Source organism: Equus asinus, chromosome 23 (genome assembly GCF_041296235.1).
Source record: "Equus asinus isolate D_3611 breed Donkey chromosome 23, EquAss-T2T_v2, whole genome shotgun sequence".
In the NCBI taxonomy this organism is placed as follows: domain Eukaryota; kingdom Metazoa; phylum Chordata; class Mammalia; order Perissodactyla; family Equidae; genus Equus; species Equus asinus.
In genome coordinates this window covers 68,213,599-68,238,770 of record NC_091812.1, presented here as the reverse complement: position 1 = coordinate 68,238,770, position 25,172 = coordinate 68,213,599, and the positions used below count along the sequence as shown (strand labels likewise).

General features: G+C 41.4%; 1 protein-coding gene across 10 annotated transcripts; it reads right to left on the bottom strand.

Moving 5' to 3' along the window:
• Window positions 1–1,264: 1,264 nt before the first annotated feature.
• On the bottom strand, window positions 1,265–25,160 carry NOL8 (nucleolar protein 8). 10 transcript variants are annotated; one of them, XM_014864662.3, is made up of 17 exons: window positions 24,864–25,160; window positions 23,804–23,970; window positions 23,183–23,245; window positions 21,686–21,764; window positions 20,163–20,298; window positions 19,577–19,645; window positions 16,054–17,907; window positions 14,551–14,664; window positions 13,944–14,066; window positions 13,568–13,658; window positions 10,423–10,561; window positions 9,621–9,698; window positions 5,149–5,420; window positions 3,543–3,669; window positions 2,900–2,970; window positions 2,245–2,324; window positions 1,265–1,644 (listed from the first exon to the last, which is right to left on the bottom strand). In XM_014864662.3, exons 2-17 carry the CDS (start codon window positions 23,940–23,942, stop codon window positions 1,591–1,593), a joined length of 3,489 nt encoding a protein of 1,162 aa, XP_014720148.3. In that variant the 5' UTR covers window positions 23,943–23,970; window positions 24,864–25,160; the 3' UTR covers window positions 1,265–1,590. The 10 variants fall into 10 exon arrangements, with proteins under 10 accessions (XP_014720148.3, XP_044612729.2, XP_014720149.3 ...); XM_044756794.2 differs by having other exon boundaries at window positions 23,804–23,973; window positions 24,980–25,146; XM_014864663.3 differs by having other exon boundaries at window positions 24,980–25,140.
• Between the last annotated feature and the right edge of the window lie 12 nt (window positions 25,161–25,172).

Sequence of the window (25,172 nt, the reverse complement as noted above, 5' to 3'; positions counted from 1 at the left end):
AGAGAAAGGCCATTACAAGACAATTGTATGATTTCACTCACACGTGGAAGATAAACAAAGACACACAAAGATACGGAGAACAGACTGGTGGTTACCAGAGGGGAATGGAGCAGGGAGAGGGTGAAAGGAGTAAAGGGGCATATGTGTACAGCGATGGATAATGACTAAACTTTTGGTGGTGAACACGATGCAGTCTATACAAAACTGAAATTATGATGATGTACAGCTGAAGTTTATATAATGTTCTAAACCAATGTGACCGCAATAAAAAATAAATAAAATTGAAAAAATAAAAAGAAGTGGATTCTCTAGCCCTGGCTGAGCTACTCCAATGACACTACATGGAGTAGAGATGAGCAGACCCTACTGAGTCCTGACCAAACTGCTTATTTGTGAGCAAAATAAGTGATTGTTACTGGGATGGCTTGTTATACAGCAACAGATGAGAAGGTATAAATGTAATCTACATCAAGAAAAGGTGGAACATTTGGACTATTTGTCCTGCTGAGTGGTTCCATTCTCCATGAAGCCTGAAGTCTTGAAAACAGAAATCCCAAATGACTCTTCAGTTACTTAGTCCCTTAGACCCTGTTTATTAAAAAATGCGTGTCCTGAGCACCTACTATGCGCTAGACACAGTTCTAGGCAGTTGGGACATAACTGGTTAAGAAACCAGATGACATCCCAGCCCTCATAGTTTATATTTGATCAAGATGTACATCAATAAATAATTTCAGATATACACATTGTAGCTCAATGATATTCCCTTGCGTCTGTATAACACAATTTTGTACAGAGCCCAGTCTGATAGGAGGCTATGTATCTGTCTTGAATCCTAACCAGGTTGATTTAATGAAGTATTAAATCTGCTTCCCTATCTGGACTCAGGGTCCTGACTTCTAACTGTGACTACATATCTGTCAGACACTTGGCTTTTTTCATAGGCCTCTGGTCTGACGAGAAGTTTGGGATTGACAGGTCTGCCTCCATCAATTTCTGGAGGCCAAGGACAGGAAAACTGCATTTGGCATTCTTTTCTGGTCCTCACAGAATTCACCTATGATGCTGGTCTGAAATGTCCTGCATTTCAGTTGGCTCTTCACCAGAACACAAGTACGGAACTTAGGGCTGACTTACATTCAACCTTGTAAACAAAAATGAAAAAATGGAGGTGAGGTATATTTGGTACAATCAGAAATAAATATTTCAAGTAGTCTATAATTCACACAAAGGATAACTTGGAAAATAAAAGTGCTCTGACCCATATATTTTAAAAGGCTTTATGTAAACCTTGCATCAGAAGATGCCAATTAGTAACTGAGGATGGAAGGCACAGAGATTATATACAAAAGTATTTTGAGGGACTATCTTGTGCTTCATTTAAAAAAAAGTTCAGTTTAATTTTTTGAAGTAATTGCTTAGGAAGACAGACAGAGGAAATCCATAGAAAAAGACAGCAACCAGAATGGAGTATCCACCAGCCAGATTCTGAACAGTCCTTCACTCTGATTCTTCTTTCTCAGCTAAAATTTTCTGGATCATTCAATTTCCATGGTGAGCCTTGTTCACATTCCATATCAATACTGACACTTAGGATTTTGGTTTCACTCTCCTTTTGGCATCTTTATGTTTCTTCTGACAATCCTAGAAAAATAGAATATCAAAAGCTCTTACATGCCACAACTAGAAGGACCCACAAAACTAAAAAATACAGAGCTATGTACCAGGGGGCTTTGGGGAGAAAAAGGAAAAATAAAATGTTTAAAAAAAAAGCCTTTGTTTAAAATAAATGTAAATCATTTTCAAGGTGTTAAGTATCTATAAAGTAAAATTTAGGTTATTCAGTGTCAGGGCTGTGGAAGCCATTTTGGAAATACTCACTTGGAATGAACAGGGAACACTCCAACTTTTGGCTTTTAAATGTTTACAATTGAAACTGTAATTCAGTCTTTCAGTCTCACGACTTCCTATTACTTACTGAGCATGGCTGGGACTTGGACCAGTCATTCAGTGGTGTCTCTCTTCAGCCTCCTCACCTGCACCATGTGCGGGTTCAATTAGACAATCTCTAAGTTCCCTTCCAGCACTATGATTCTGAGTGTTTAAATCATGTTCTCAGTTGTGATCCTTTCTGTCTTGAGTTTTACACTTTATTCCCATATTCTTACACCACACAAATACTAACACAAAGATAACACTATATCTATTTTAGGGGACAATCAATATGGAGATACAATTACTCACCATACGCAAGTTGTTTGTTCTGGCCTCCCAAGAACTACTGCTAATATTACTTCCCACTCCTCTCCAGAATAAGGCAGAACCTACCAGGGGAAAATCAAAAACAATGAGGCAGCAAATTACCAAAACAGACAATATTCTAGTGCTGGCATTATCAAGGTCTTCAAGTCTAGTGAAGACCCCCCCCCCATTATTCTAATTTTCAAAAATATTTCATGTGTTTCTTACAGAATGAAAATGTAGAACAGTTAGGACTCTACTGTTTATATTCCATTTACTGTTATGTAACTTGCTTTCTGTTTGTCTTAGGCTCTAGGAAATGAAGAGTTCACCAACAGCCCCAGAGTTTTCACATGAACTTTCAGGGTACTAAAAACTTAGGAGTTTTGTATGTGTAGCGTCTAAGAAAGTCCCTGGAACAAAACAAGCCCTTGATGATAATGGTGGTGAGGGAGGGATAAGTGGGAGCTCTCCGTCCTCCAGAGCTTTACAAGTCAACAGGCATCAGTCTAAAAGGGGCTAACCCACATGACACTGCAAAGGGTCAGACGTTTCCCCAAACAGTTCTTACTTGGACGCATGTTGCTGTATCAGAATGCGCAGTGGTGACAGCCCTACTATTACTGTTCTCTACCACTTAATCAAAAAATGGACTTACCGTGAAGTCTTTCATCATTCTTAGAGAAAAAGAAAAATCTAGTAGTCTCTTTCTCAGGTAATGATACTTCTCTGAAGTGAGAGAGAGAGAGAAAGATTAGTTGGTTAACTTCAATATTTAAGAAGAAATGTTTAGATTAAAAACATAAATGAACTATTCTTTAAATACATCTGCTCTGTGCTTTGCTCATTCTGCCCTGAGTTAAAGTGACCCCAACCCTCTCTCTAGTCAGCATTCTCCTCTTCTACCTGAAGCTCAGGTAGCGAAGACTCCTTTAAGTACAAGCTCCATCCTCCCCAGACTGGCTGCTGTTACTTGCACCCACCACTGCTACCCCATCTGCCATTGTTTCCCGTGAGGACAGCCAGCCAGTGCAGCATCCTCTCTCCAGAGCAGGGGCTTCAGTGTCAGGTGCTCTCCTCCTTGTGCACAGTCACACGCCCCACCTAGAGCTCTCCGAATCTCAAGGGAAAGGAAACATGCTCCCCCCATTACAAAAAGGCTAGAGGACTCTCTAAAGGAGCTGAGAGAAGAAAATTGTCTTGAGAAGATAAGCTTGGATACTTCCATAATATTTCTAAAGCATGTCTAACTCAGATTTTACAAATTATGAAATATACCTGCAGAGAAACAAATTACTTACCCAGGGCTGGGCTTTGTCTCATCTGTTTCTTCAGTAACATTGTCCTCTTCTGAACTGCTGTCTTGGAAACGAGGGGCTCCCTGCCAGGCAATCTTACCAGGCTTCAGTGTCTCAACACTATAGGTCTCTGTATTGTCATGACGACAAAAGATGACAGGACTGTGAACAACCAAGTATTTCTGAACACACACCTTTGATTACGTTCACCATGCACACATTTATCTAAATTTCCAATGTCTTAATCATTAATTTAAAAAGGTAGTATCTTTTCAGATTTTTCAATATTAATTGAGTTTTTTTTAGCATTCCTAGGGTGATCTGATAAGAAATACAGTAATACTACAAAAATATATAAAAACTAAAGGTTTATGAATGAGCAACATAGTTTAAAACAAACGAAATAAGTGTGGCACCTACTGCTAGCATGAGAAGCCTAAAATATAACACAATGCAGTGAAAACTGATTTCCCTCGTGCTTATTCATAAACAAGAAAAGGAACATGTTTATATTTTCAATTCCCAAAACCTCTGTCTAGAACTGCTGAAAAAGCTACTGCTATAAGATGTGGACAATCACGTCACGAGTTCCCCAAGTTTCCCAAATACTTAAAGCTCATCTCCCAGGCTGCCAAGGAGTCTTAGCACTCGTTTCAAGGCCAATTCTCACACTTGGTTCTCAAAGTTAGAGATAAATTATAGTCACTATTCGTTATCATGCCAACTTCGTTCAACAGTGGAGGACTGACTCCAGTACTCAAATGGACAGCAGAGCAAGAGAATAAAGCAGAGCACAGCACAGGATCTACTGTTGTCTTTAGAACAATTTTTGAAAACTACTAGATTGTATGTCCTGTTGGAGTACCAAAGAGCTGGCATTTAATACTAATCAGCTAAACAAATGGATGCTATTTAACTGCTGGTCTTTAAAGTGGAATCCATTGTGGTAGGTGTGCATGTATTCTGCTATACAGACACATCCTGCTTTTCACAGTGAACTTCCAGAAAAGCTGCACCTCCACCGTGAACACCAGGTGAGGAGCAGCCTCCTAGATAACAGGTGTTTCTAACTTTTGGCCCAGGTTGGCCTTCAGAAGTAAACCTACTGAAAGGAAATGCAAAATTGTACACAACGGTGTTTATATTGTCCTTTAGGTTCTGGCAAATCTCCAAGGATAAAGTTTGAAACAACTGGCATATTGATGACAGCATATTTATATAAAGCCAGGGGCACCTATCTCTTGCCCCACCACACAGCACTGGCTTTCTGTAAGTCACAGCATCTCCAACTGCATAAGATACGAAGCTATTTAAATATATGATTTCCATGCTTCTTCAGGACTATTTCTACTCAACAGAAGAAGGGATGCCACACGTTATTCTCTGGCTTCCCTTCACACGGCAGCTAGCTAGACATCTCCCTTAAATGCAACAATACTTTTTAAACACAGCTCCAGTCATGTGTTTATCGTCACATAATACTGAACCTCATAATGTTTATCTAGGTTGAAGACAGAATCCCTTCAGCTAATGTTAAATTATTACACTTAATGCAAACTCAGTCAATTAAGTTCAAACTGCCTGAAATGAAAATTTTTTTTAAAAGTACCTTCCTTTACATCTTTAGAGTCTGCATCAAAAAAGGAGAAAGTGAATCCACCGGGCTGTTCGGCCCCAGTGGTCAGAGCTGCAGGGTCATGGACTTCCTCAGCATTCTCCCCACCACAGTCCTCGTTCCAGGGCACGGCATCCTCCTTTGCACTGGCATCTTTTGTAGTTTGGAATATGTCTTTTAAATCCGTAGCAATGTTATAATACATTTCTTTAGACACTTCAGGTAGCTTCTCAGTTTCCTCCCTTTTCTTCTTCCGTTTTGCTTTACTGCATTGACATATACAGACGTGCAACACAAAGAAACATTCAATTTTGGGAAAATATCCAGAAATCAGGAAAGGAAAAACACCGTGGATAACTTTAATTCCATCCTTTCAACAACCAAGAGGATCCAAGAGGATTTATATAACTTCTCAAAAAAGGAGAATCATGGGGCTGGCCCAGTGGCATAGTGGTTAAGTTTGTGTGCTCTGCTCTGGCAGCCTGGGGTTTGCAGGGTCAGATCCTGGGTGTGGACATACACATTGCTCATCAAGCCATGCTGTGGCGGCATCCCACATAGAAAATAGAGAAAGACTAGTATGGATTTTAGCTCAGCACCAATCATCCTCACCAAAAAAAGAAAAAAATAGGAGAATCTTGACCAAAAAGCTTTTTATACACAAAACTATGTCAAACAGCTCTGAATACTAAACATAAACCATATTCTCCTATCTTACCCTCTGAATTATATTTCAGAAATTACACCTCAGATATTAGCTTTAAGTAAGAAAATCATTTAATTGCAATGACCCTCAGCTTCCTCTTCTACAAAATGAACATGTTAAACCAGATGACTTCTAAGAACTTTTCAAATTCTAAAGTTCTGTGAATTTTATGAAACTGGCATAAAAAGACTTACTTATAATTCACTCTTAGAAATGAATTATAAACATGCTAAGTCTAGTCTGTTTTGGAATGAAATTTTTATATTTTTATGTTACCATGCTCTATATTTAGGATTATGTTTTCTTCTTTGATCTTAGATGAAAAGCTACATGGCAGTTTCCAATATCAAGTTTTTAGCTAATAAAAGATTAAAATCCTTTTTCCTACTAGAGTCCACTCCATAGATTATGAATAATATCAGGCTAAAGTTCTAACTGTATTACTTAAAGTAATAAGTAACAAGATACCCTAAATGATCATCTTATTGGTGGAGGCTACCTCACAGAGAAAAACTTTTAACACTTCATTAAATAAACCAACTTGGTTAGTATTTAAGAGAGATATGCCTCCTATGAAACCAAGCCTATAAGGCAAATGACATGAAATTTAAGAAATGGTTTTTAAGTAAAGATCAAATCTAAGACTCTCAGGAAAACAAGGTCTAAAGCAGGTATTGGCAAACGACGGCCCACGGGCCGAAGCCAGGCTTCTGCCTATTTATGTATAGACTGCAAGTTAAGAATATTTTTTATAGCTTGAAGTGGTTGGAGAAAATAACAAGATGATTTCATGACATGCAGAAATTATAGGAAATGCAATTTCAGCATCCTGTTAATAGTTTTACTGGAACACAGCCTCCCTCATTCATTTACGCGTTGTCTATGGCTACTTTTCTGCTACAAAGGCAGAGTGGAGTCATTGCGGCAGACTCCATCTGGCCTGCAAAGCCAAATGTATTTATTATCTGACCCTTAACAGAAAAATTTATAGACCCCAGTCTAAATATAAAACAAAAGCCTTCAAGACCCTCGATATAGCTCAGAAACTTCAATTGCTCAAATAGGGCTTCTAAGGAGTTTAAAGATATTCTTTCTCAGCAGTCTCATAGAAGCCCACAGTAAAAAATGGCTTATCTCAAAATGATTTGTGGGTTTGGCTTTTGTCTAATGGAGTGAACCCCAAGAAGATTCACAGAAGACTCACAAAGATTTTAAGAGAATTATATTAACAGAAACACCACTAGTTTGAACTGATATGATGAGACAGTGCACAGTGAAGAGGCTTTTGGACTCCTACATTCCTACAAGCAAAAAGCAGGAACATTACTCAGCTGCAAACACATGCTACCGTTCGTGGAAAAGGAAGGACGATCCAAAAGGCAGAGTCAAGAATCATGGAGAATTATTTCTAGGCCCTCAGTTCTAAACAGAGAGCTACCAGCAGTTACCTGTCTAGAGTTCAGAGCTACTACGGAGCAGGGACTCCTCTGTGCCTCTTGTCTTCCTCTGCTGCACAGCAGTTCTTACGGTGGATATCCTATCCTTGTTCCAACAGTTTGTTGGAGGAGGGGATGAAAACTAGTCTCTTCAATTCACAGGTCTTCTGATCAAAAAACCCTGCACAGGTGCTGTACTCAAGGAACTACAGCAGATAAGCCTCATGTGTACCTAGATCTGATCTGGATGACAACATCCTGGGTTTTGGACTGATATTGTAAAGAGGTGAGACTTCTGGGGAGTCTAGGGAAGGCGTGAGCAAATTCTGCATGTGGCAGGAATAGGAACAATTTGTGGCCAGAGGCCAGATTGTGGTGGCTTTACTATGTCCAGATTCCTCAATACTTCTCCCTTTAAGAGGTGGCACTTAACCCCACCTTCAAAATATTGGTTGGACTCAGCGACTTGTTTCAAGAAAATGAAATAAGGCAGATGTGTCAGTGTGTGACTTCTAAGACTAGGTCATAAAATACACTGTGGCTTCCTCCTCCTTTCTCTTTTAGGTCACTTGCTCTGAGGGAAGCTGGCTGCCAGGTTATGAGGGCACTTAAGTAGCCTAATACAGAGGCCAACACAGTGAGGGACCAGCCAACAGCCATGTGAGTGACCCATCTTGGAAGGACATCACCCAGACTCAGCCAAACCTTTCAGAGACTAAGCCCCTGGCAACATTTTGACTGCAACCTCTCCAGAGACCCTGGCCAGAACCATTTAAAGAAGCTGTTCCCAAATTCTTAACTCACAGAAACTTTGAGACAATAAATGTTTGTGGTTTTAAAGAGGCTAAGTCTTGGATAATCTGCTATGCAGCAACAGACAACCACTACACCCTAGATATAAGTAAAAACAAATCTAATATATAAAATATCCCCCACTTATGTACTGTGTTCAATGTGCATTATCTGAAACAACATAAAAATTTTACACTGCGGGGAATATTTATGTTACCTCTACCTTGGTCTGATATGTGATTCTTTTTAAGAAAACTTTAATTTTGGAACAATTTTAGATTTACAGAAGAGTTGCAAAGATAGTACAGCATTCCCAAACAAACTTCACCTAGTTTCCCCAACGGTAGCATTTTATATAACTATGATGCAATTCTAAACACTAAAAGATTAACATTGGTATGTTACTATTGACTAAACTCAAACTTTATTCTCATTTCATCAGTTTCTCTACAAAAGTGTCTTTTTTGTTCTAGGATCTAATTCATGATACTTGCCTTTGTGATTTTTTTTTTTTTTTTGAGGAAGACTGTTGCTGAGCTAATATCTGTGCCAATCTTCCTCTACTTTATGTGGGATGCTGCCACAGTATGGCTTGACAAGTGGCACTAGGTCCACGCCTGGGATCCGAACCTGCGAACCCTGGGCCACTGAAGTGGAGCACATGAACTTAACCACTATACCACCAAGCCAGCCCTGCCTTTGTGATTTTAACAGTAGGAAAATGAAGGAATTAAACCAGCCAAGTTACTCGTTGCTTGATATATTCGCCATATTCATCAAAATGACAGCACATCTATACATAGGAAATAGAAGCTCCCAACACACTGGAGGTGTAGCGATTGAATGGTTGCCCCAGAAAGATGTCTGGTCCCTAATTCCTGGAACCTGTGAATAGTACCTTTTGTATTTGGAAAAAGGGTCTTTGCAGAGTAATTAAGTTAAGGACCTTACAGCCAATTATCCAGGATGATCCAGGTAGCCCCTAACGCAATCACAAGTGTTTGTGATTATACAATACAAACGAAAAAAGAGACACACAGAAAAGAGGAGGCCCTATGAAGATGGAGGCAGAGATTAGAGTGATGCAGCCACAAGCCAAGGTGTACCTTGAACTGCCAGCAGCCATCTGAAGCTAAGAGGGAGGTGTGAAATGGATTTTCCCTCTGAACCTCCAGGGGAACACAGTCCTTTCAAAAACCTTCATTTCAGACTCCTAGCCTCCAGAACTGTGAGAATTTTTGTGGTTTTAAGCTACCAAGTCTGGTAATTTGTTACAGCAGCCACAAGAAACTAATACAGGTAGGAGGCACCATCCTAGAGCACATACCGTCATTTACATGCATGAGCTCCTTTGTCAAAGGGAAGACCCTCTCTGCCACGTCTAATTCCACTCTGACTTTTCCCTCCCTTGGTCTTAAACTAAATGCAGTGTCGACCAATGGATGGGATATTGGTTACTACCTACTGTTCTCCTTGTCTGAAATGAGATTAATTCATCTGATCCTGCTACTAAAAGAAGTGGCTTGATTTACCTTTCTTTTGGTTTATCATCTCTCTTTCTTTCATAAGTGGCATGGTCATGCCGTGTTGGATCATAACGTATGATGTCCCTATGTAAAAAAAGGAGAGTGATAAGTTGAAACAGATAAATCAGCACAATAATACAAAAAATTAACAGCAAATTATAATTCAACACCACGGTGATTCCAATTTTTGAGCAAGATAAATCTACACAATATCAAAGAGTATCAGGAGCTTGTTAGAAACCACTGTATTTAAATTACCTAGTATTAAGTTTCCCTGGGTTTTTTTATACTTACATAGTTTTTTAATACTAAAAGTTATTTTAAGCATACTAAAGTATATAGAGATAAAATGATATACTATTGGATTTGTATAACATGTTTCAGTGGGGAAAGCAGGGCAAGTGAGGAAAGGTGTAGAAGAGGAGACTGGTCACATGCTGGTATGGTAGAAGCTGGGCGATGGTACAGGGGTTTCACTACACTGGTCTCCCTAAATTATGTTTAAAATTTTCTGTAAGAAACAGTTACATTTATGTAGTTTTACAGTTAAATTTAAGCCACTGTCAAACTGTTTCACTAATGGAAGCAATGCTGCTATGACATCTAAGTACATAAAGACAGAAATAATTTAAGATTCATTTCTTGAAGTAAATCTTTGGGTCAAAGGTAAATATATTTTTAAGAGTCTGATACACATGGCCAACTGCCCTCCCCAGGAAGTTTAAAATGGCCTAATTTTAAACTGAGTTCAAGAAGGCATTTATAGCAAAGGAAAACAGGATGGAATGGGATAGAACATAAACCATACTTAAATTTCTTAGCAGCTACCGATCCTTTGCTCACAGAATTGCTTAAGTTGATGTGCAAAACACTCTGCACAACATTTAGGGCTTTCAACTTCTCTGCAGCAAGCTCTTCTTCCTCGGCAGTTTTCTTTTCATTTATCTCTTAGAGGGAAAAGGATAATTAGTGATCTCTTGGCAAACATAACTTGAGAAGTCTCAATCATCAAATATCTATCAATCACCCAAACATATGCAAAGCACACTAAGATAGGAAGATGAAAAGTAAAGCCTAATTTTGCTAACCTCCCTATTTTCAGGACCCTCAACGCCACAGTGAATTCAGAAATTGCATGACCAGCAAACAAAAAGTTCCACTTCTGTTTGCAATTATGAAAATCAAATCTGGATTTAACGGCTTTGAGCATAAAGTCTAAAAGTTTTTTAGGGTAAAGACTGGCAAACATAGAGCAAGATAGTTACAAAGCTAAAGTGATTACAGACTCTTCGATTTTTTTAAATTCTAAAAATGTAATCTAAATTACATGTAAATCCAAAAATGAAAGATAGTGAAAGATGGTAATTTTAATGATTATTAATATGTTAGTAGATAGTTGTTTCAGCCTTTGATTCAGTAATAAATACATCAGGAAGAGAGTCATAGGCCCTCCACACAGGGGCATCATGGAACCCTATAAGCTGTTATCTTCAACTACTAGAAACAGACAAATATGAGAGAACAAAGTTAAACAGCTACTTTGGATTATAGACAGAAATACAAAAGAAGTCTAAGCCTTAAAGACCCTTTCAACCTCCTTGAGGATATAAACAACCAAGTAACAGAAACTAGAACAAGATGCTGATTTAAGTTCTGTACAGTGATGCCTCCAAAGTTTCTAAAAGTTCCAAGGAGGCAGAGATTATGTTCAACTGGATCAAGAAATGCTTTATAAACAGGCAGAATCTAAGGCAGGAGAGACAAAGTGGCTGCCTAGGGGTAGAAGGAGGGCATGCCAGGTGTAGGAAACAAAATGAACAGATATATTGAAGCAAGAAAGTGCAAAGAGTTTGCACTGCATTAGGTTGAACCACATGAAACTGCTAATATTCAACAACTTTTGACTCTGAAAAGCAGCATTTCAATTTCAACTTCATAATGACCATTAGGAAGTAGAACACAATGCTGGAAAGGGCTCAAGGTGTTTGTAGGCTGGCCACACCACTTATTTTGCAGGACAGTCTCCTCAATTCACAAAAGATTGTGCCTGAAAAGCTGGAAAGGAAAAAAACAAGGCAGAGGTTCTCTGTCTGCCCTGAGAATGGAAGTGCCATCCAGAGAAACAGAAGGGCCCAGAGGAGCTGAGGAGGTCGGCTTGGGACTTGCTGAGACCTCCTTGTTCTCACAGGAACGTCTCTGAGAAATAATGATCAGGCATTGAGAAAAGAACAGGTGGGAGCTCAGCACAACAGTCAGGAGCAAAGACGGCCCAAATCTGGAAAACACTCATGTCCAAGAGACGGCCAAAGCCATAAGGACTGACAGAAACTTGGGAGAGCCTACATCTGTAGGCAAAGGGAAAATGAGGAACCAAGAATTAAGAAGAAAATAAGGAAGTTATGGTGCAATGGAAGCAAAGGGAAGAGAACCTTTCAAGAGGAAGTGGCTAACAGTGACAAATGCTACCAGCAGACTGAAGAGCTCAAAGCTTAAGAAAATGCCACTGCATTTGGTGAAGTGGTTGTTCACAGCTTTGAAGGGACACATACCAGAAGAGTTGTAAGGAGACAGACAAAAGTGGCAGAAGTTACGAAAGTATCCTCTAAATGCGGCTTCTAAATGCGGGCTATTCCCAAGGTTATGCCATTCCTGTTTTCAACATGGAATTCTGAGTGAGAAGCTCAGAAGCATAAGCTTCTTATGGGTGTGGACCCTGGAGAATTTTCTCTCTCAACCCTGGTTTCCAGAAATGTGTAATACACGTAATAATCATCTCAAAGAATCGAGTCAAATCAGAGATTGTGTTCAATACAAAGCCAACTGCTTCTGAGTTTATTTTTATTTTTCAAGTTTAGAACTGGAAAACAGACTAGAGTAGCACCTTGAAAACTGACAGGGTTGAAGAAATGGCTTTTTGGGGACCTGAGACCTAACCATGTCTGTAGAAACAGGAAGGAGTTAGAAGGAAAGGGCAGGATGAAGAGATGCACATGAGAAAGGGGAAAACAGGAGGTATGAATGGGGGGAGTGAGATGCAGATTAGATGAACTCAGGAAGGACAGGAAAAGGAGTAAGGACAGAAATTCTGAGATTGGAGAGGGAAGGAGGGAGCTCACTCGAGGTGGCCGTCCTCTTGGTCAAGTAGGAGGTGTGGTCTTTCAAAAAGGATAAGAGTAGGTCTTATAAGGAAGTTTGGAACCAAGGCTGTGAAAAAAGCTTTAGGAAGTAAAAAGGAACAGAATTAGTATGCTTCTGATAGCATCATTACTATAAGATATATTCAAATAAGGATGAATTCAAGTAGAATGGCTTTCAACAGTACAGGGCTTTTAAAAACCTGCACCTAGCACATAGAGCGGAGGGAAGATGAACACTCTTCCTTTTAGAAAGCCAGGTGAGAGTTAAATATCTTCCATGGCCTCACCCAGACCTGCCAATCTACTGCCAAGGAGGGACCTCGCCTTCTCTCTTATGCCAGGGAAGGGACAGAGGAAGGTGGTGCCTTTAGCGGAAATTATCTATTCCTGTCCTTTCTGGCAGCGTCAAGTAATTAAAATTTTCTAAATAAATTAATATGTATGAACAAACTCAAGGAGTATTGAGTAAGCTAAACATTGGATCGTAAGCTCTGAAATTCAATGTCGTGAGGTACAGTTTCTCTCTCTCTATTTTTTGTTTCCCGAGGAAGATTAGCCCTGAGCTAACATCCGTGCCCATCTTCCTCTACTTTATATGTGGGACACCTACCACAGCATGGCTTGCCAAGCAGTGCCATGTCTGCACCTGGGATCCGAACCGGCGAACCCCAGGCCGCTGAAAAGCGGAACGTGCGCACTTAACCGCTGCGCCACTGGGCTGGCCCCCAGTTTCTGTATATCTTAAGTGAAGGAACTACATTTGGTAACTTCTCAGGGTCCCCCAGCTCTGACATCAGAATTGTTTGGACAATTTACCTTCCTGTTCCTCTTCACTGTCACTTTCTAGAAATCGGGAGTCCATGCGAAATCTGTCATCAGTGCCAAAGTGAGACTGCAAATGCATGAGCTGCACAGACAAAACACATACACAATTGATGACCATATTCCCAAGAAGTCACTTTGAAAGAAGGCCCTACAAGTGGATATCCCATGCCCTGAAATTCACTATATTAATGTTTGTATAACCTCAACTACCCTTGAACCAATGAGAGAGGGTCAAAGAGGACTCACTCCCAAAATAGACACCTAAACACTAAGGTGCAGGTCAAGGTCTGTCTGCATTCACCTAGATTTAAGGATGCTGTCGAAAAGTAAGGACACAATGCAGGTTTTATTTTCAGTCTTCACTAACCTTCTGTCCAGCTCTGCCCTCAAACTGAGGTTTAATTCTGAACCTGTTACTATCATCTTCGGAACCAGATTCCTCATCATCGCTGCTGTCAAACAGCTTCCCAGATGCTCTACCCACGGACTCCTGTTACTCAGATGAAGACAAGACAGAAATGTTTATTAATAACTGATGCAATCAACACTTCCTTCAATATGTAATCTTCCCCCTCGTATTTAAGAAACAACAACCAAGGAGCATCTTCCAGGAAAGGATGAATGCTGGTTAGGATGGAAACTCCTGACTCTGTGATATATACTCGGCCTCTTGGGTCACGAATCCAGAGGCTCCCAAAGCAGCCTGGATGGGGGGTGGGGAACAGTTATTATGTGTGAGAACACCTTCTGCAGGGTTTCACTCTGCAGATGTGGGGAGAGATTCATGTGGGAGAAAATCTCCAAAGTCCCTGTAGTCTCCATGTGTGGTGGTCGGGGGAGTCCTGGGTCTCATCGTGGTTGCTGGAGGATTTTATGTTGAGCCTGGCAGTTGTGTGGAGGTCTTGGTATGCAACAGGTAGAAATGAATCTGCAAAGGTAGAAGAATGCCCACACGGGCATCCTGAACAACTTACTTTCACTGGTTCCATCCCCAGATGGCTTTGCTCCTGAGTGGATGCCTCCTCTGTTTCACTGTCACTGTCTGAACCAAAGATGATGTGTGTTGGCTTGTCCTCTGGATGACCATCCTAGAGCAGTTGTCAAAAGCATTACACCTTAAGACAACCCTTCATCTCCTCCTCCTGCCAAATCTACTGCCCATCCTATTTTCTTATCTAGTGAATGCCAACATCATCCACTTGTTTCCCAAGATGGAAACTTATGACTTCTCTCTCTATATCCAGTTGATCACCAAGTTCCATCAACTGGATCTTCTTGGTATCTTTTAAATATGTTCCCACTGTCACTGCCTTGCTTCTGGTTCATGACCTCCTACAGGCTGTCCCGGGTCCAGATCTGCCCCATTCAATTTGCTGTTCTCGTCACGGCCTGAACAACCTTTCCCAAACAGATGCTGGCAAACTGTTTCTGTCAAGGGCCAGAGAGTAAATATTTTAGGCTTTGCAGGCCACATATGGTTTCAGCCCTGCATTCTTCTTTTAAACCCTTTAAAAATGTAAAAACCATTCTTAGCTTGAAGGCTATACCAAAACAGGCCATAGGCCAGATGGCCTGCCAGCTGCAGTTTGCCTACTCCTGTTCCAATGTATAGCCAACTACTTCTCTTCCCCTTGGTTAAATTCTTCAGTGTTTTCACTGCCTTAAGAATAAAGTCCAACCTCGGTAGCCTCTTCACAACTTGCCCCTACTAATCTCTCTAGCCCCATTTCTTGCCACCTCATGCTATATACATTTTAGGAACACTGACTACAAATACTCACTTTTGGACAAACTGCTCCCTTAAAGAAGAATGCCTTTCTTCTCCCTTCCCACCCTCTTACTTCTGCCCAACCAGTTCCCACTGACCCTTTCACACCACACTCAGTTCAGGCTGAGGAAGCCCCTCCACACATCCTCCTGCAGAGCTGGTGCTTCCGTGTGCTGCCAGGGCACACAGGCATACTGCTCTCTGCCTGTGGAACTAAACTGCGACCTTCTGCCCACTACACTATGACTCAATAACCACCTGAGGCACAGACCACAACCCTCATTCTATAAATCCAGCACTTACTGTGAAGGCCTGGAACCTCACATGTACCTAACGATTGTTCAGAAAATGAATAAAGGCTCATTATAGTAAACCTTGGTAAGACAGAAATCATTTGGCAAGTGATTTCTATGTAAATTCAGACATACTAAGATGTATCACTTAACTATACCAGTTATAGCTTCTAAAGGAAAGGAAATTATGAAAAAACTTTAGATAAAAAATTAAAAACATCTTTAGTAAGCAGAATCCAGTCTCACTTCTTTTGGGATATACTAAAGGTATAGGGTGATAAAAGCTTCTAACTCAAGGACACAAAACACAAAACTGGTGGGTGCCAAGTCACTGAGCTCTACAGGGGCATGCTATGCTCATGGTAAGAAGGGAGGACTGAGAGCACTTGGTAGACCCACACTGAACACACACTCACCACGTTTGCCAGAGCATCGTGAACCAGCTGCTTTTGTGCTTCTCTTGCTCGCTGCCTCGCCGCTAAGGCTGCCAAACGCTTCTGATTGTCTTCAGCATGCTTATCCTTAGCATTAACACTGGATGGACTTTTAATAGAAAGTGCGGGGTCAGTTTTGCTTCCTTGAGTGTCCCTCCTGGAGGCGGCCTCAGGCCATGTCTCAGGGGCTGTGCAGCTGCTCAGATCTGGCCTCTTTCTGGAGCCCTCTCCTGTCTTTGCCGTCCTGTGGCAACAGTCTTCCTCAGAGCCTATCTTTGGAGTCTTTGCACCAAGACTTAAAGATTTCTTACCTGTTAATGGCAAAAGACTAGAAACAGGATCTCCACTTCTCTCTTCTGAACTGTTAGGGGACACCACCTTGTGATCCTGGCTCTTTTGAGGTTGAATATGGGTTGGATCATTTGCCTTCTTTGCATGTTGGAAAGGAGTCAGTTCACCTGATGAGCCATTAGCATACGGGGGCCCCAGTTCCATGAATATGCCACCAGGATCCTCAGGTTTCAAGCAATTCTGATCTTTAGTATTATTGTTAGAGGCAATGATCTTTTTCATGGATTTTTTCACTGATTCCTTTCCATAGAGACAGCCTATTCCCTTGAAAGCCTGGAATTTTGGCTTTAAGTTGTTTGCCTTTGGTTTCTGTTTTCCATGGGTGTTGTCTTCTTTTAAAAGGGAAGCCACAATCTCCCCAGGATGAATACACTGTCGACCTGTGTGGAGGCTACAGGGAGTCCTGCGGCTTTTGGAGGCCCTGTCACACTTGGTGGTGGTTTCCTGGCCATCGCTCTCAGTGTCTTCTTTTGGAGCCTCCAGGTCACTGCCAGCCAACTGTTCCAAATCACCTAAAGTGAGATTCACACGTGCACAGTTTCTCATCATGGCGTTATACTCCTCATCGTCTTCAGACTCAGGTGATTCTGATATAGAATCAGCATTTTCACTGCTACTAAAGTCGGACGGAGACTTACAACCAAGAGGCTTAACTTCTTGACTGATGGCTAGCTCTATGTTGGTTTTTCCTTTGTGTACTTTAATACGATCATCAGAAGGCACATGGTTTTTTCTATTTTTCAAAGATTTCTTGTGTATAGACTTTTCCATTTGTGAAAATTCTGTACTGTTTTTGACCTTCCTGACATTTTTTTTCATTGCAATGATTTCATCTGTATCTCCTGAATCACAGTCACTATCATTTCTCAAAACATCTTCACTATCAAGGCAGGAGACATTATTTTTGATGCCTAAACCTGATAAAGAATGAAGTTTGTGAACATCTGATTTGAAATCATCCCTAACAACTTCAAAGTGATCATCTTCAGATTTATTTACTGAAGACCATATAGCTCTCTCTTTTTCCTCTCTTGCAATCATTAGTCTTAATTCATCTTCAGAATCGATATCATCATCAGACAAGTTATTTCTGTTCCTGGTGGTCTCCAAGCCAGAAGTCTGAAAAAATACATGTTTAAGTTTCTGGCTCTCAGAATCAGGTACCTGGGGTGATTTAGGCAGAGTAATGAGATCACAGGGTGTTTTCTGTGCTGCCTGTTGCTGTGTTGAGGATAGACTCTCCATTACCCTACTGGGTCTTAGTCTCATAGCCAGAGATGCAGTGGAACTCTCATCCTTCTGCACTGTTATCATCTTCTTGGGAGGGCTGTGAAAGTCAGAGAACTCTCCTCGCCGTTTCTTACTCATAGGATCATTTCCTCCTTCCAGTTCCCAAGTGAGGTTGGATATAGGGGTGGCATTTGTGAAATCCTCCCCTATCTTCTTTAAGTTGTGGCAGTATTTTGATGGATCATACTTTATGATGTTACCAAAAGTCAAGGAACAAAACAAAGATGCTAGGTTTTAGGAAAACCTATCAATCTGGTGAAGTAACAGGAATACTGTTTAACCCTCAGTTTCCTGTCAGACAAAACAAGGACTTCACTAGGTGACCACAGGGTCTTTGAAATTGAGTTTTCTATGCCATGTCCAGAGTTAAAACCAAGCACCATTAGTATTAATCAGAAGGAATTACTTGGGTTGTACATAAGTATTACAGCAAACTGATTCAGATTTTATTCTAGATACAGAGGCCCCAAGAATGTTTTCTGTAAATCCGAGAAATGCATCCACTGAGCTGATACTCTAAAGCAGAATACAGAGGGGAATCCACAGGAGTACAGCTAGACACTGCGCACCCTTGAGTCTCCAATTCTTTTGGCCATTCCTGCCTTCTTGATACTGACCCATCCTAACTCTGATTCTCCTAGCTCAGTAACATCCATTTTACATTCAACTCACTGTCTGTAGTACATTCTTTAGGTCTTTAACAGAAAGTTAGTAATTCTTTACCAGGCCTGTTATCCAGAAAGATTCTTGTTGATGTCAACACGCTGTGATGACAGCTGGCATTTGCTGATTTCCTAAAACGTGTAAATAGGCAAGTGTAAGTTGCTTCAAGCTATTACTCCTGAAAAGTCTCTGTTCATTTAGTATCTACTGAACACATGCCAAATATGTGAGGTGTGCCAGTGTCCACTGTCTCTCAGCTTCACACTGTCTGTCAATACCCTCCTCTTTGTTCAGTGGCTGCCACTAGTGGGAAGCCGGCACGTGGAGAGGAAGAAAGAAGTCAGTGTTTCCCTGATTTTAGTGCCACTGGCAAGGATAGTAGAAACACCGGCTTTGGCCAGGGCTCCAGGGACCGCAGTGGCACAGTAGCTGTAAGCCATAAGAACATGCCCTTTCTGCTTCTCTAGCCCCAGGCTAGTGGTTTGCTGCAGTTATTAATCTCTGGACAACCTGACCATCATCAGCTTCTTGCTCCTCCAGCACTTTTAAACCAATTGCATGTATACATCTGCTCTGTTCGAAGTACCTGGAACTGCTTCTGCTTCCGACTGACACATGGTTGAAGCTACAGGATACCCAAGCCACACCCTCTGCCCACAAGTCCATGATGCTAGGAATCTGAACTCATGTCCTCAAGGGAACGGGCACCTGAATTTACTCATCCTGCATTCCATACTATTTCTCTACCCACCATTCTCCTGCCCGTCTACATACTTCAATCTACCATTTTCCTCTTTCCTATATTTTGTCTACGAATGTAAAACCTACCCCAATTCCTCCAAAGCCTTCTTTAACAAGGACCCTGTGTTCCCTCGCCCTACTTGAGCTCTTTTACCAATGGCTCTGAATCATGTCAAATGAAAGGAAGGACATATAAATTAAGATATGCTTCTTTGACAACCATTGTTTCTATCACTTACTTGCACAAAACCTTATCACATTCTCTCATTATTCTCTAACTGTCTCATACATGTAGGTGGGTAGGTCTTACCTTGCCTAGAAACTGGGAACATTAAAACTGTTAAACACCTAAACATTTACTGACAGAGGGAGGGAAATTCTAAAGGTAGGAAGTAAATTTATCCAAGTATCAATCACTGTTAAATAACAGTTACTCTGAAAGGCCAATTTTGAAGGATATTTTACGTTTATGTTGATTCTTTAGGTGAAGGACAGGTAAGACTCTTCCAAATTTACTCACAACCCAATTCTAAAAGAAAAAAAAAGAATGTATTTACTATATATATCATAAATCTGAAAGATTAACCACTCTGCATAAATATAACTTTAAAAACATTTAAACTCACAGTAGGCCATGATTACTTTTGGGTTTAATCTTCTGAAAATGAAACATGAGTCCTCAAAAAAGTGTATAAAGAAAGAAAAGAGAAAGAAAAAAAAAATTGGGGCAGCTATCAATCCCATATAAACTATGTAGGATGCCACACAAAAACACCCGCCGTTAAGAAGGCAAACTTGGATCTGCCTGTATGTCTCGCCTTTGTCCCCTGGGAGACCTGCCTCCATTTGAGTTCCTGATTTCTCTTTGTAAATAAGGGGAAAACTGTGCTTACCCAAGGGCTGTAAGGCACTTTGAAGACTATAAGCACAGTACATTAACTGCTTCAAAGCAAGGGAAAAAAACAACTGCTTTAGACCTGCTGCCCAGGCTTACAGGGTCTCAAGAGTCAGTTCCTGGGCTAGTCAGGCCACCAGAGAAGACTCACTTTGTGACCTGGCACTTCTGTCCCAGGCACAGCTTTCACATGGAAATCCACCACTCCCATCTTCTCCAACAAGCTGGTGTTGCCTGTTCTTGATTTTTCCTTCTTTGCTTTCGCTTCTTGTCTCTCTTGGGCCAATCTGGATCAAAGAGAAAATATAAATAAAGGAGTAAAAATAACCAATCATGCTATTAACAGTGCATTCGGGGTTTTTTTTCTTTTTTGATACTATAAAGCTGTTTAACTTTATAGTGATCGTTTAGGGTCTCTCAGTTTTTCCCTTTCAACTTATGCACTTTCGCATTTTATCTATCCTCAATCCCCTCACTGTTCTTCATGAGGAAGAGGTGTCTTTCAGAGCCCAATCTGCCAAGTCCCGATTACTTCTACCCTCATATCGAAGAGAATGCAGAATGCAATCTCAACCTTCTGATTCAAACTCCCCCACCTTATAAGTCAGACCTGGATAACTGCGCTCACCAGTCCTCACTGGCTTCTTCACCTCTCATCTGTCTCCTTTACGTTCCACCTTCCACAGACACTTCAAGGCAGCAGCACTGCATGCTCACCCTGCTCAGGACTGAGGCCTCAGTCCCTGTACATAGTAGGTACTGAAGCACTGCCGAATGAAAGTCCCATCACTAACCTGTTCACAGAGGCCTCCAGACGAAGAACAAAATCAAATTCTCACCTTTCTTACCAGACCACTCCCTCAAAACATGCCTCCAGTAGGCTGCCTGGCTCTTGTTTTAGACCTTAGTTTTCATTGTGCCATTTCCTTGGTCTAGAACAATCTTACTAACTCTCCTGGTCACTCCATCTATATATTCCTACAATGTTTCCTATTTTGAAAGCTCCCAAACTCATAATCTTTTCCCCCTAAGAATACCTTTAGAGATATTAATACTCTCTGACACTGCCTTGCTCTTAAATTGCTTGCATAATTAATCTTATCCCTCTCACACAGGGATTTCCTATTATCTTTATACCCTTGTATGACACTCACATTAATAGTCAAAATCAACATAAGCATTTGGTAGTGTCTATTAAAATTTTAAAGGTACATAACCCTATGACACAGAAACTCCCTTTTCTAACATAAACCCCAGAGGAACCCTTGCACATATGCAGGAGCCATTCTCAAGGGTCATCTATTAAAGCATGCAAAAGTGGAAACAGTCTAAATGTCCATTCATGGGGGATGACCAACTATACAATGGTACAGCAATTTTCTGAAATAGTACTAAAGAAGGCGGAAGATCTACATCACCACAAATGGCTGTGTTAAAAAAGAGGAAATAGTACATATTTTTATAGTTTAAAATGTACATACATAAATACATCACATTATCTTTTTTTGTTGGGGTCTGGGGTCACAGTTAAGAGAAATTTTAGCTCTACTTGTAATGTTTGAATTTGCTAAGACTATAACAGCATATAACTTGATAGTTCCAAATCAATTAACTGTATAAAACCATCTTCAATATAAAGAAATAGGTTTTAAATCCATATAAAGCAAATCTTACCTGTGCAAAAAACTTTCTTTTGCTAGCTGAATTTGTAGTGTTCCACCCTTCCATTTTGTTTTATTTAAGACAGACATACCTATAAAGTAAAGAATTATTACCCAAGTACATGACAACACAATAACACATTTCAGCATGTGCCTTTAAAATTATTCAGTACCAAGAAACGTAGACTTGTTTATCACAAAGAAATACAGAGGAAATAGAATGAAGACAATGAGACCTGGAGAGAGGCCCAGGTACTGGTCTCATCTCGACCACTTACCAGAGTCCTTACACTCCCTACCTCCCAGTGTTACTGCAAGATTCGAATGAGGCAAATGTGTACAACGTAAAGCAAGATTTGTCTATCATTTGTTTATAAAGTAACATCAGGAACCTCTGGTGAATGGCTGACATTTACTTAACGTTTCACTGTCATTTTCCATACCCAAACTATAAAACATTAATGTTATCTTTCTAGGGTGAATCAGAGGACACTGGAATCTTGCAGCACCTCACTTTATTACCTTATACTAATTATCACTACACTAACTATCACTGTGTAACTTGCAAACAAATTAGGTGCAGGCAACTAAACTATGTCCCAACCGCTAGGCCCTTGTAGTCGCTTTTTCTCAGTACCTGCTATAGGCTTCCTTAATAACAACCAGTAACTGACAGACGTTTCTATTGGAGATACAATGCTAAGTGTGAAGGTATTACTCAATTTAATCTTCACAGCAGTATTATGAGGCAAGCAACATCTTTGTCATACATCAGATAAGCAAACTGGGGCTTCGAAGTTTAAATTACTTGTTACAGGTCACACATCAGAGCTGATGTATTCTTAACCATAACTTGTTTGTCATATCTATTTTCTCACTGAACAACAGACTAAATCAATTTCTTTTGCAAATGAAATTGCAAAAGGCTGATGGCCCTATTTCTCAGTATGTTTCCTTCTCAGCATCTTTTGACTTTTCAGCTTCTAAATAACTAGGATATATTACTGCATCAGTGGCAGTATGGATTATCTCCCTTTCCTTCTTCACTGAAGACCCTCATTTTGCCCTCAGCTTTACTAAACTTATCGATGCAGAGTTCATAACTTCAAGGATAGGGTCTCCCAAGGGTACACTCTAAAGCCTTCCAACAGCATTTAGCGGTAAGAATTAGCTGCCCAAGAAATGAACATGGTGGGGGAGGGTGGGTGTGGCATAATATCTAGTAGGATATGTGTAACAGTCAGTTTCTATGAAAGTTTGGTCTCTTCTCCAAAATATTTGAGAATACCATATTTGAGCAAACCCACGAGCAATGTGCTATATGTCTGTTGACACCAAACGGTATGAACCTAAACCTGCTAGGTTGTAGAATACTGAAATTTCCTTGATCATGGTTGACCCTCTGGGAGATTTGAAGTGGCTGTTGAGGTTTAGATTTAGAATGAAGTTATTCCAAGTTTCACAGTGACACGAATTGGCAAAGAGTACAAAAAATACATGACAATCTTACATTTTTTCAGGTCTGCTTCTGCTACCCTGATGTTGATATATGCAAAGACTTTCTGTAGGTTTCCTAAAAAAAAGAATAAATTTATTTAAAGTCTTATCCGGAGAATAATGTAAAAAATTATTAAGTTTCTAAGTTTAAAAAATGAACTCTTGGAAACTTCCTCTTTCAAAGAAAAACCTTATTTAGTCTTCAGTGGATATAAAGATTGCACTTTTCTAAGCATGATAATCAAAGTATTCCAAAAGAAAAGGGATAACAAAAAAACGTCAAGCAGCCAGTTAAGGAAACATTTTGACTGTCCGGATGTTAGTGGTATTTTACTCCATATGACACAATGAACATCAGAATGTTAACTCTGAAAACTGAAAGTTACAAGTTTTAGAAATCAGATATTTTGGAATTCAGATTTTTTTTTTATTTCACAAATGTAATTCTGAGCTAGCTCCACATCATCCCTAACACCTCCGGGGCATGGGGCCGGGGACACACAACAGTGTCCTGTAAGGAAACACAGGGCACTTTCAGCGTGCAGGACTAACATTCACCTCTGGGGGGGTTCTTTGTTACATGACACTTAACCTGAGTTATACACGCCTTTACCCAGAAGGATTATAAACTCACCTTGCTCATCTTTCCGTGCGATGATCTCCACATCAGACACTTCTCCAAATCTGCTGAACTGATTTCGTAGGTCTGCCTCGGAGATGTTTGCGCCAAGGCCACCCACAAAGAGGCGCTTGGTCTCTCTGTCAGCTTTCATGAAGGCTGGGGCACACACTCAGTGTGTTCTGCTGGGAAAAATAACTTTCTATGTTCGGCGAAGACTTCTTTCCCTTAGTTTTTCTCAAATCTAAAAAAACCCCAACTCCTTTCCCTGAACCTTCCGCCAAATCTGTCGCCGGACCTGTGTGTTTCACCTCCTATGGTACTGCTTCTAAATTTTATCTCTGGAGATCCTGGTCAAGCCCCACCTCCGCGTTCTCCAAGAACGCCCCTTGGAACGCACCTCTACCCACAGACACGGGGACACGCGGACGCTCCCCTTACACGACCACGTACTGCACTCACCCCTCCTCCTCTACTGATCCGTGTTGCTGGGCGTTGTCCCTTACTCACTTTAACAAAGGCTGACGGGAACGCGATGTGGCCGGTTAACATGCTCAAGGACAAAAGCTCTCCATCCCGAAGCCCCTCGGACACGCGAGAAGCAGGCAGCGTTACAAGTGCACCAGTGTCACGACAGAGGAGCGGGCACACCGCGCGCCAGCCTCGCCGCAAGCGGCAGCGCGACGCATCCCGCTTTTCAGAGAGGGGGTCGGTCACTTTTGTAGCGCCCTTCGGGGAGTCAGCGGCGAAGCCACGGTTCTAACCCGGACTTAGTTTCAGAACTGTGATCCCAACGCTACACGACGGAGATCATCGGATGGAGAAGACGCAGGAAAACGTCCCCCGGGGCCCGGGACCTGAGGCCCCCCAAGCGCTCTCCAGCACCCGCAGGCGCCGACGCCGCTCCCCGCGCGTCCCCAAGGGCCTGCAGCCTCCTCCCGCACGCGCCCCTAGAACGAGCCGGAGGCCCAGAGCACGGCCCACATCCTCCTGGTGGCCGCCCCCAATCTACACACCACAGCCTTCTTCCTCCCGCAGACCCGAGACGAGGAGGGAGCGAGGCGCCGCTGCTCACCACGCCGCGTCCAAAGCCAGGCCGCCTCCGCCCCAACTTCCAGTCACGTGTCCCATCAGGCACCGCCTCTCTTCCTCCCGACTTGACTTTCAGCCCCGACTCCTACGGTTCCGTACCCACACTCCGCTCCGAGGGCTCTTTAGCTTGTCTCCCGTCCTTTGGGAGACTGCGATGCCTCCCCTACTCTGTCCTCAAGGTCCACCGAAGATCTCAAGCCCAAACTCCGGCATTCGTACCGCAGACGGTTATCAACCGGCGTTCCTCGACCCGGGACTACGGCGGCGGAAGAAAGGCAGCGGAAGAAAAATA

What these genes read in the sequence shown, in the direction of transcription:
- NOL8 (XM_014864662.3), bottom strand. Translation starts at nt 23,942, where the DNA reads ATGAAAGCTGACAGAGAGACCAAGCGCCTCTTTGTGGGTGGCCTTGGC. An exon ending in CAGTGAAGAGGAACAGGAAG is followed by an intron (nt 10,562 to 13,567) that starts GTAAATTGTCCA and finishes TTTCCCTCTAAG; the next exon opens with AGATAAATGAAAAGAAAACT. An exon ending in CTCTAAAGATGTAAAGGAAG is followed by an intron (nt 3,670 to 5,148) that starts GTACTTTTAAAA and finishes ATGACAATACAG; the next exon opens with AGACCTATAGTGTTGAGACA.